The 12537-nt window shown below is 41.8% G+C and overlaps 1 protein-coding gene across 9 annotated transcripts in view; it reads left to right on the forward strand.

Moving 5' to 3' along the window:
* PANK1 (pantothenate kinase 1) overlaps positions 1-12537 on the forward strand; it is a 125007-nt gene that overhangs the window by 76101 nt on the left and 36369 nt on the right. The window contains exon 1 of one of the 9 annotated variants that reach the window (XM_055274260.2): positions 2452-3129. The exons of the other annotated variants lie outside the window; for them this stretch is intronic. Coding sequence (XP_055130235.1) covers positions 3114-3129 — 16 coding nt within the window. The 5' untranslated portion in view covers positions 2452-3113. Of the gene's footprint in view, positions 1-2451; positions 3130-12537 lie in introns of those variants that run through there. 9 annotated transcript variants of the gene reach the window in all.

The raw sequence follows: 12537 nt of genomic DNA on the forward strand, positions 1-12537 counted from the left end.
TATAATTGGCATTTATGTTTTAAAAATGTATCTTGAGCCGGGCGCGGTGGCTCACGCTTGTAATCCCAGCACTTTGGGAGGCCGAGGCGGGCGGATCACGAGGTCAGGAGATCGAGACCACAGTGAAACCCCGTCTCTACTAAAAATACAAAAAATTAGCCGGGCGTGGTGGTGGGCGCCTGTAGTCCCAGCTACTCGGAGAGGCTGAGGCAGGAGAATGGCGTGAACCCGGGAGGCGGAGCTTGCAGTGAGCCGAGACTGCACCACTGCACTCCAGCCTGGGCGACAGAGCGAGACTCCGTCTCAAAAAAAAAAAATGTATCTTGAAATGAGAAAATTAAGATATAATTCACATACACCATATATTTCATCCATTTAGAGTATGCAATTCTATGGTTTTTAGTGTCTTCATAGAGTTGTACAACTATCACAATTAACTTTAGAATATTTTATCCCCGGCCGGGCGCGGTGGCTCACGCTTGTAATCCCAGCACTTTGGGAGGCCGAGGCGGGCAGATCACAAGGTCAGGAGATCGAGACCATGGTGAAACCCCGTCTCTACTAAAAAATACAAAAAATTAGCCGGGCGTGGTGGCGGGCACCTGTAGTCCCAGCTACTCGGAGAGGCTGAGGCAGGAGAATGGCGTGAACCCGGGACGCGGAGCTTGCAGTGAGCCGAGATTGCGCCACTGCACTCCAGCCTGGGCGAAAGAGCAAGACTCCGTCTCAAAAAAAAAAAAAAAAAAAAGAATATTTTATCCCCTCCCAGAAAATTATTAGCAGTCACTCCTCTTTTTCCCCCACAATCCCCAACCCTAGGCAACTAATCTATTTTCTGTCTCTAGAGTTTTGCTTATTCTGGACATTTCAAATGAGTGAAATCATATGTGATCTTTTCTGATTGGTGGCTTTACTTAGCATAGTGTTTTCAGGATTCATCCATGTTGTAGTATGTATCAGTATTTTGTCCCTTTTTGTTGCTAGATAATATTTTATTGGGTGGATTTATCACATTATTTATCCATGTTCATCAGTTGATTAACATTTGGGTTGTTTCTACTTTTTGGCTATTGTGAATAATGCAGCTATAAACATTCATGTAAGGTTTTTGTGTGGACATGAGTTTTCCCTTCTCTTGGGTATATACACCTAGTACTAGAATTGCTAGATCATATAGTAACTCTTTGTTTAACCTCTTGCAGAACTGCCAGTTTTCCAGAGTGACTGTACTATTTAGCATTTCCACTAGTGGTGTGAGGTTTCCTATTTCTCCACTTCCTCATAATACTTGTTTTCAATTTTTTAAAACTTATAACCATCTTAGTGGGTTTTAAGTCGTATCTCATTGGGGTTTTGATGTGCATTTCCCTAATAGCCAATGATGTTGAGCATCTTTTCAGTTGCCTGTTGTGGGCCAGAGCTCTTATATCCTCCAACACTAATGTCTTATTGTTTTAAACCTTGTGTAAGTTTTAGTCTCATATCTAGTGAAATTATAAGTTTCTTTGATGGCTAGGGAATGTCAGACTTGACTTTGTGATAGTTACTATGCTTAGGAGGGTGCCCTACATACAGCTACCATTAGTAAATATTAAAGGATTGTTTTAATTAAGTCATGTCTGATTTTAGGACAATGTGGATTTCACTCACAGCAGAGTTTTCCCTCCTTCCCAGACTGCTCTTAATTAATGACCAGTTTTTGTGTACTAGAATTTAAGTGCCAAGGGGGCTGGCTCATTGCCGCATCCTGACTCTGTTTAGCAGAGTGCCTCACACTGTCTAGGAACAAAATAAATACCTGTTCAATCAGTGAAAGAATAAACCTGTACAATTTTCCCTCAGTATCCATTGTATTGGTTCCAGGACCCCCATGGGTACCAAAATCCTCAGATGCCCAAGTCCCCTGTATAAAATGGCGTAGTATTTGCATGCAATCTATGCATTATCATCCCATATACTTTAAATCATCTCTAGATGATTTAATACCTAATACAATGCCTACACGTCACTTTATTCACATGGATTCTTTATAGCACCAGCACGTGGCAAATTTAAGTTTTGCTTTTTGGAACTTCGTGGAATTTTTTTTTTTTTTTCAAATATTTTCAGTCTGCAGTTGGTTGAATCCGTGATTGGAGCCACAGATATGAAGGAGTGACTGTAGTTGGTCTCAGATTATTTAAAGCAAGTGTTTACTTCAGCTTGCGTTGCCATGTGAGCAGTTGGCATACCTTTCCTCAGTCCTCTGCCCCCCAGCTGAACTTCAAAGATTTGCCAGACTTTCATAGTTAAGAAATAAATGAACAAGGCCCATTTCTGGTAGACCTGTTGTTCCGCCTTGTTATGCCACCCAGCAATGCTGTTCTCCCTAAAGCCTCTTTAATTAACCACGCTCTGGTATTAAATTGTCAGTAGTATCCCTAGAGTATGCAAGCATGCTCTGGTGACTTGTCAAGACAGAAAGCTAAACCTCTTGGTGGTTTAAATGGGGATTTGTTTAAGCAGGTAATAAGATTACCATCTTGAGCCTTAGTGCCGGGCATTAGAAGGTTGAAGGAGCCATTCCTGGGTGGATGCTGTGCTCAGCTCTGGTTGCTGAAATGATCACATTGGAGACAGCCACACAGATGCATGGTGGTCATGTCCCTTGGCACACCTGCATGGTCAAAACCATGGACTCTTCTTTTTTGTCCAGGGATTACTTCTGATGAAGAAAGTGGCATAATTAAAGCTGAGGACCTCACGCCTGTAATCCCAGCACTTTGGGAGGCTGAGGCGGGTGGATCACGAGGTCAGGAGATTGAGACCATCCTGGCTAACACGGTGAAACCCCGTCTTTACTAAAAATACACAATATTAGCCGGGCGTGGTGGTGGGTGCCTGTAGTCACAGCTACTCGGGAGGCTGAGGCAGGAGAAGGCATGAACCCAGGAGGCAGAGCTTGCAGTGAGCCGAGATCACGCTGCTGCAATCCAGCCTGGGCGACAGAGCAAGACTCCATCTCAAAAAAAAAAAAAATACTGAGGACCACACAGAAAGTTGATACTTATACTCATCTTCTGTTGCCTCTAGATTGGGCAGAACTGGCAGCTTCTTGGTGAGAAATAGGAGTGATGACCATAGCTGTCTGTAAGTGTATTTTCCTCCCACCTCCTCTGCACAGCATGAGAACTTAACTGTGGAATGGGAAACAAATTTCATCTGCCTACCATTTCCTCTCCTTAACCCCTGAGGCAGAAATACACAGCTTGACTGTAGGCATGAAGGGGAGAAGATGAGCTCACTGGTCCCTAGAGTGATGCTCATCTTTCTCTCTGATTTTCTTGTAAGGGTGACATGGAGAGGTTTCAGGACCTTGGGAAAGAAACCACTCTCACTGAGCTATTCAGGGACTTAAGGAAGAGAATGAAGGAAAAAAAAATTTTATTAACCTCATGGATTTGACATTTTTGGATCTCCTCATCTCTAGCTTCATCTTATTCCTGCTTCCTCCTGGCCCAGATCCAAGCTAAGAATACACTTCATGGTGCTACCAGAATGACATGGCTTCCTTTGCCCCTGCAAGGGCTTTTTTTTTTTTTTTTATCTTAACCTACAAAATAAAATAAAAGCAACAGAGCTTTCATGTTGGTGTTTCTATTTGTTGTTCTAATTTCACATGGTTGTCTGTGTCAAGGTCAGCCACGTGGGTTGCAAATCAAAGAATGTCTGTCTGCGTGACCTAAATACATGAGTACTGTTGCTAGAGCTATCCTCTTTATGGAGGAATGCATGCTTACTTTTAAGATGGCAGTCAGGGGGAGAGGAGCCCATCTAGGGAATTTAATTATATGTGGAATGTTTCTAAACCACAGCCATGGGGTCTAGTCATGGCTGGATAATACCTAGTACTTCAAAAGCTGTATTTGAAATTTGAAAACCACCTATGGCACTCATGTTACAAATTGCCAATAAATAATTTCATTAACAAGCAATTAGATGTGTCTGGGAATGGGAACACCTGCCAGTTGGTGGCTGTGCATTGCCCTCAGCTGTCTGCCTCAGAGTTCTGCTCTCAGTTTCAAGCAAGAGCCACTCCTACAAACTCCAGTTTCTCACTTTTAGAACAGTCCAAGCTGGCCGCGGTGGCTCACACCTGTAATTCCAGCACTTTGGGAGGCTGAGGAGGAGAATCACTTGAGCCCAGGAGTTCAAGGCCTGCCTGGCCAACATGGCTAAACCCCATCTCTACCAAAAAATGTAAAAATTAGCCGGAAGTGGTGGTGCACACTTATAGTCCTAGCTACTCAGGACACTGAGGTGGGAGGATCACTTGAGCCTGGGAAGTTGAGGCTGCAGTGAGCTGTGATGACACCACTACACTCCAGCCTGGGCAACAGAGTGAGGCCCCATCTCAAAAAAACAAAGAAATGTAGTGTAGCTACTTACAGTATTCATTTTGATTCAACTAGATAGTAGTTCTGAACTTGACTAGTGAGAATTACAGGGACCCCTTGTTGAAAACATTTTCTGGGATGTGACTCCTATCCCACTGAATCAGAATTTCTAGGTGATGTCCTGAGAGTCTGTATTTTTAACAAGTGCGTTAGGTGATTTTTATGATTAGGCAAATTTGAGAAACCATGTGGTTAAATGTGGCCAGTCATGTGCACATGTACCCTAAAACCCTAAAGTATAATAAAAAAAAAATAATAAAATAAAAAAAAAAATAAATGTAACTAAAACTTTGACTTTAAAATTTAGTTGCACTAAATAGTAAAATTTAAGTTGCTTTATGGAAATGTGATTGTAAACAAGTCACAGAGACCAGGTTCAAATTGCAAATGCAAAGTGGATGGTGGTATGGTATCATGTCAGTTTTAACCTGAAGATGGGTGTGGAGCAAAATGTAGAGGATACCTTTTATGGGCCTAGGTACTTTTGCCTTCATGGGCCCCCTTCCTCCATAAAAAATAAAGTTATATTTTATTATTGTTGGTGTAAAGATGAATGTATTAATATTATATAGTAAATTATATTTTCCTTAGCCTAAAAGTTCATATGTTTTCTTCTGATTTTAAAATAAATTAAACTATTTTCATGGGTGCCTAAAAGTATGGCAGGTCCTAGCCACTGTGCCTCTTGAGCCTAACAGATGGGTTAACCCTGAGCAGCAGAGGTGATGAAATTCAGACTTGAGTCTCTATGTGACTCTGGTGATAATACTTCTACATGCCTCGGAAGTTCTGAAAGGAATTCTTGCTGTTCTCTTTTTCCCTCTCGAATATTAGAATATGATCAGCCCATGTCTGGGTGAGAGGAGAAAGCTGGTAGGAATCTGGGGCTGTGCCAGTGGAAGAAAGATTATTGTCACACGAGGTTGTGACAGTACACTTTCCCACAGCGATTCCATCCCACAAACGTACGTGTGTCCTCTTCAGCGTATTTTCAATTGCTAAGTTTAACATACAGTTTTTGCCCTGGCCGTGGTGCAGGTGGGTCAATCAGCCTCTTCCCACCCTGAGGGAACTCTCGTGGTATCAAGCATCTAACAGGCCGAACAACTTTGCTCTTGGGAGTTGGGCCTACCACTCTCATTCTTGATGGCTTGCGTTCAGTGGATTTTGATAATTGGTTTGATATGGGCAGGCTGTTGCATGAGAAGAGAAGGAACTGTTGTTGAGTTAGGGAATGAAGGCATATTATTTTCTATGGGCAAGACCACAGATCTGCTATCTGTTCACTGAAGCAAAGTTAAAATAATTTCGTTTTCTTTTGCATCATTACAGAGAAGTTTTTAAGAATTTAAAAATAGCTCTGATTATGAAGTCCAAGTGTGTTTATTATAAAAAAAAAAAAATGGGCCAGGCACGGTGGCTTATGCCTGTAATCCCAGCACTTTGGGAGGCCGAGGCGGGAGAATCACGAGGTCAGAAGATCGAGACCATCCTGGCTAACACGGTGAAACCTCGTCTCCACTAAAAATACAAAAAAAATTAGCTGGGCATGGTGTTGGGTGCCTGTAGTCCCAGCTACTCGGGAGGCTAAGGCAGGAGAATGGCGTTAACCCAGGAAGCAGAGCTTGCAGTCAGCCGAGATTGCGCCACTGCACTCCAGCCTGGGCGACAGAGTGAGACTCCTTCCCCGCCCCCCCTCAAAAAAAAGAAAAGTGTCAGAAAAGCCAGAGGAAGAAAAAAACATCACCCGAATCCATGATCTAGCTATTAACATTTTGGCCTAAAGTTTCTAGTCTTTTTGTGTGTGTGTGTCCAAATAGCCATTTAATTTTTAGACAAAATTATAACTGCGTGAAATGTACCATTTAATCCCTGCCCTTTTCATCTAACGATAGATAATGAACATTTGTCTCACATCATTAAATGATGTCCTACAAAGTGATTTTAATGGTGGTGTGCTATCCTTTGTGTTAATGAATAATTATTTGATTATTTGTTTAATTAGCCCTCTGTTGTTGGACAATAAATTAGTTTTCTTATTATAAATACAACTTCAATATTTTGTTTGTTTTTTTGTTTTTTTGGAATGGAGTCTCGCTCTGTCACCCAAGCTGGAGTGCAGTGGTGTGACCTCAGCTCACTGCAAGCTCCGCCTCCCAGGTTCACGCCATTCTCCTGCCTCTGCTTCCTGAGTAGCTGGGATTACAGGCACCTGCCACCACGCCCGGCAAATGTTTTTTGTATTTTTAGTAGAGACGGGGTTTCACCGTGTTGGCCAGGCTGGTCTCGATCTTCTGACCTTGTGATCCAGCTGCCTCGGCCTCCTAAAGTGCTGGGATTACAGGCATGAGCCACCACGTCCGGCCTATTTTAAGTATTTTTTAAAGCTAAATTTTTGGATGCACACATAATTTCTTTTAGGGTAAAACAGAACCAACATATCAAAGGGTATAGAAATCTGGAGCTTTTTAATATATATTTCCAAATAAACCCATAGAAAGATTATACCAGTTTACATTCCCAGTGGTAGTGTATGAGCTTGTATCCTTGCCAACACTGGGTAATTACCTTATAACTAAAATTCAAACTAAGGAAATTTGGTACGCATTAATTTGAAAGAACCTGTGACTCAAATTTCTTTTCATAGAGTATTTAATGTTCAACCGATTGCTCTGTGTGTGATAATTATGGGTTTCTTTACAGTATTAGGGAAACACTTTTATTAAATTTTATATTCACTACTTTCTTCAAGGTCCTTAAATAGTTATTAGGTTTTCAACTGTGTTTCATGCTTAAAAGTATGGTTTTGGAGGTCTTTGCATATGTATATTTAGGATGATAGAATGTGAGAACTAGACAGAACTTTAGTGATAGGTTAATCTACCTCCATTTAAAGACTAGTAAATTAGCCAGACGCAGCGGCTCATGCCTGTAATCCCAGCACTTTGGGAGGCCAAGGCAGGTGGATCACTTGAGGTCAGGAGTTCAAGACCAGTCTGGCCGACATGGCAAAATCCCATCTCTACTAAAACTACAAAAATTAGCAAGGCGTGGTGACACACCCCTGTAATCCCAGCTACTCAGAAGGCTGAGACAGGAAAATTGCTTGAATACAGGAGGTTGAGGTTGCAGTGAGCCAAGATCGTGCCACTGCACTCCAGCCTGGGCAGCAGAGTGAGGCTCCATTCCCCCAAAAGTAAAAATAAAGACAAGTAAATGGCTCAAGTAAGAAACTTGCCCACACAAATTCTGACTGTTGGGACATTCTCGGTTGTAAGCAACAGACACCTCACCTCAGACCAGCCTACCAAAATGCGGATTTATTGGTTCATGAAACTGAAAATGGGCTCAGATACCTATTGTGACTAACCTTGGACAATTGCTTGATCTTTCTAAGTCTCGGTTTTCTTATTTGTAAACAGGATGTTGGACTTGACCTAAGGTTCCTTCCACCTCTTAACATTAAATGTTTCTGTGAATATATTGTCAAATAATTTTGTTATACTATCAACCAAATTTGTACATTGTGAAAGGAAGGTTAGTCCTCAGAGATAGGAAATTTTTGAAAAGATAATTCATTACACAATTGGATTTAACAAGGTTTTTTTTTTTTTTTATTGAGACAGAGTTTGTGCTCTTATTGCCCAGGCTGGAGTGCAATGGCACGATCTTGGCTCATTGCAACTTCCGCCTCCCGGGTTCAAGCAATTCTCCTGCCTCAGCCTCCTGTGTAGCTAGGATTACAGGCATGTGCCACCACACCAGGCTAATTTTGTATTTTTAGTAGAGACAGGGTTTCTCAATGTTGGTCAGGTTGGTCTCGAACTCCTGACCTCAGATGATCCACCCATCTCAGCCTCCCAAAGTGCTGGGATTACAGGCATGAGCCACTGCACCTGGCTTTAACAAGGAATTTTTTAAAACTTGTGGACATCCTTAGGCAACTTGAACATAATTAATATTCATTTGGTGTAAAATATCTTTGAAGTGTATCGGGGAACCAGCCCCAATATTTCAACGTAAGTTCTTTTCTATTTTCCCTAAGTGTTGGCCGGTCTGAGAAATAAAGAGAAAGAGTACAAAGAGAGAAATTTTATAGCTGGGCCTCCGGCAGTGACATCACATATTGGCAGGTTCTGTGATGCCCCCTGAGCCACAAAACCAGCAAGTTTTTATTAGGGATTTCAAAAGGGGAGGGGGGTACTAACAGGGAGTAATTCACGAAGATCACATGCTTGAAAGGGCAATAAAAGATCACAAGGGCAGAGACGCAGAGCAAGATCACAAGGCCAGGGTGAAATTAGAATTACTGATGAGGTTCCATGCCCCACTGGGCATGCATTGTCATTGGTAAACATCTTAACAGGAAACAGGGTTCGGAGCAGATAACCGGTCTGACTAGAATTCACCAGGCTGGAATTTACTAATCCTAGCAAGCCTGAGAGCACTGCAGGACACCAGGGTGTATTTCATCCCTTATCTTCAACCACATAAGGCAGACACTCCCAGAGCGGCCATTTTAGAGACCTCCCCCTGGGAATGCATTCCTTTCCCAGGGTTATTCCTTGCTGGGAAAAGAATTCAGCGATATTTCTCCTATTCGCTTTCTGCAAGAAGAGAAATATGACTCTGTTCTGCCCAGCCCTGCAGGCAGTTAGACATCATGGTTATCTCCCTTGTTCCCTGAAAATCCCTGTTATCCTGTTCCTTTTTAGGATGTCCAGATTTCATACTGTTCAAACACACATGTTTTACAAACAATTTGTGCAGTTAACGCAATCAACACAGGGTCCTGAGGGGATATACATCCTCAGTTTACGAAGATGATGGGCTTAAGAGATTAAAGACGCATAGGAAATTATAAGAGTATTGAATGGGGAAGTGATAAATGTACATGAAATCTTCACAATTTATGTTCTTCTGCTGCAGTTTCAGCCGGTCCCTCCATTCAGGGTCCCTGACTTCCCGCAACAGAAGTGCTTTAAAGCTTCTTTTCTGTTAATCACATGATCCTTAAACATCTTTCCCCCCTGTTGGTTTGCTTAACAAATCTTTACAAATATTGGAAAAAGAAATTTCAGTCCTGCTGCCCCCTATTCACAGTAATTACACCTAACTCCAACTTGGTAGAACCTTGAAAGAATTGTTACTCTCCATGGCAGCAACTGGCTGCTGAGTCAGATCCATGCCCACAGAAGCTCATCTTGAGCCCTTCGGTGCCTGATTTACATTCAGGAAGACATTGGCATTAGGGAATCTCACCAGGAACACTCGCCAGGAACACTTGTGCCTCACCAGGAACACTTCTTAAAGTTCTGCAGCTGGTTATAGAGAAACTCAGATTTTACATTTAGTTTATACTGTGAAATCAAGAGGAGATTGATTTTCTCATGCCACACTCCCTTAGCTTTTTAAAATTGTTTCCTCGATTGATAGAAAATCTTTTCAGTTTTTTTCACCTCATGTCTTTGCTCATTTAGGCTATTTGGAGTTCACTGTGTACCCTTGATAGCTATTGCAGGAAGCATAAATGACCCCCAGAGACTATTCTAGAATTCTGAAAAAGCCTTCAAGAAATAGGCTTTGTTTAAAACATCAACTGCCAATAAAGTTTTAAAATGTTTTTGCCACAATATTTGAAATGCAGATTTATTTCAGTTTTAACTACTACCAGATAGACAATCTTGGTTTGTATTTTAAGAAATTTTTAGACAGAAATAAATATAACAGGACCTATATACCTTTTTAACACTCAGCTACCACATGTTTGTCTGTGATCATGACAGTTCCTATATATAGTTCTGCCAGAGAGGGAATTTTTCCAGTTTTAAAAACAGCAAAAGATTTTGATTTAGGGGTATATTAGTCAGTATAGGCAAGGTTATTCTGCAGTAACAAATAACCCTCAAATCTCTGTGGCTTAAAACAACAAAAGTTTATTTCTTACAGCACAAGTTCATTGAAAGGTGGCTGGAAGCTCCATTCTGACTCATCTTTACTTTGAGACCCAGCTGATAGAACAATTGTCTTAAATTTTGCTGGTTAAGGTAACAGAAAGAATCTGGAAGCATCTCACACTAGCCAAGTATTCTCATACTAGGCAAGTATTCTTGCCTGAAAGTGATGTACACCATTTCCATTCACAACTTACCAGCTAGGTTAGGAACATTGCCCAGCTCAAGTATAAAATGGCCAAGAGTTGCGTTCTGACCGCATGGGACTGGAAGAAAGAGACCAGAAATATTTGGCCAGCTGCACTAGTGACACAGGTTGCTCTTCTGGTTACTGGATATTTGTCTCACTCTCCCTCTTACAGGCAAAATACATTCATTCCTTCCCCAAAGGAGACTGCCCCAAAGTCTCAGCCAGCACAGTATCTGGATGATGCCTAATTTAGGCTGTTACTCAGGGGATGATATAAAGTCATTTCTTCATCAGCTCTGGATGTGGTTCCTCTTGATCTAGAGACTTCTGAACTAAAAGTGGCAAGTTATCTGCTCTTCACCACCCACCCCCCACATTGTATATTAGTATATAATGGTGAAACAAAGATTGGAAAACTTAATCTATACTCCCATTCAGAAAGGGGGTGAATGGGAGATACCAGCAGTCACTGGTGCTGAGTCATTCTAAAATGCTGAAGCAATTCTGAAATCCCTCTGGGCCCCCTGCCCTGTAGGTGGAGAAGCATCCTTTAGGGTCCTGATTCTTCTCCCTGGAAGAGACTTCCCAGTCCATTGTTCTCTTCAGCCCTTGGCTCCACCCCTTGAGAGGTATCTTTTATTTCCTAGTAGACTCTCTGATTGCATCTAAAGTGAACACTGAAGAATATGCCTGTGTTGGAGCCTGAACAGCCTTCTCAGCTGCTTCCTGACTTTAGAGAGTTGAGGGCTCCAGAGGTTTTTTAGGTCTTGAACAGTTTTCCCAGCTGTTTTAGGTGTGAGATTGCAGTTTCTTTGGCAGTACAATTATTTTTCAAAAGAAAATTGGTTTCTCATCCATTTTATTCCAATATATTTCCATATACCAAGAGTTAAGCCCTCAATTCCTTCTAGGCATACTTGTATTTGCTTATTCCTTTGTATTTGTGCTTCCATGCCTTTATTTATTAATGGCTTTGTTGAGACGGCTACAAGTTTAGCATGTTGTCCCTTAAGCTATTCTAATTGAAAGATTTAACCAAGAAGCCACAATGTCAACTGTATCTTTATTGGAGACATCTTAACCCTTTCAGAGTGTTAACAGTGGGTGTGGTAGCCATTCTATCTGTTGGGAAGAAGCCGCTGCTTTTTCCAGCCGTACAAGTGCAACTTAATGGACTCTATTCCCTTTTCTTTCATCTATAAACCAGTCAATTATGAGCTCATCTCTCTCTTTTTTCATTACACCTTTTAAAATGCAGTCAATAGTAATCAATACATGCTACTAACATTAGACTTTCAAAGTTTTTCACTAGATCTGCTCATTCTTTAGGTGTATTACCTGCCTTCCAAGTTATCATACATGATCATTTTACCAAATGCTGTGCCAGTCTCCAGAATCCATTTCTTCACTCCCTGCTGCCTGGCTTCTAAGCCACTGCTACATTTTGTTGTTGTGCAGCAGCACTTCACTTTATCAGTTGGAATAGGCCAGGTTCTTTTGCAGTAACAAGCAACATCCAAATCTGAATGGCTGAAAAGAACAAAGGTTTATTTTGTGCTTATGCTCTATGTTCATTGTGGGTTAGCTGTGTCCTCACTTCAGGACCTAGGCTGACAGATCAGCCACTACCTGGAATGCTTCCCATCACCATAGCAGAGGGAAAGCTCTGGAGGGTCTCATGCCTGTACTTAAATGCTCTGGCCTGGAAGTAACAATGTATCTACCACCTTTTTCAACCCTAAAGTTTTCCTTCAACATTGTTTTTGAGTTCCTATCCAGTAAGATACTCTTTTTTTGAGATGGAGTCTTGCTGTATCGCCCAGGCTGGAGTGCAGTGGAGTGATCTCGGCTCACTGCAACCTCCTCCTCCTGAGTTCAAGCGATTCTCCTTCCTCAGCCTCCCAAGTAGCTGGAACTACAGGTGCCCACCAGCACGCCTGGCCAATTTTTGTATTTT

Source organism: Symphalangus syndactylus, chromosome 4, assembly GCF_028878055.3.
Source record: "Symphalangus syndactylus isolate Jambi chromosome 4, NHGRI_mSymSyn1-v2.1_pri, whole genome shotgun sequence".
NCBI lineage: Eukaryota > Metazoa > Chordata > Mammalia > Primates > Hylobatidae > Symphalangus > Symphalangus syndactylus.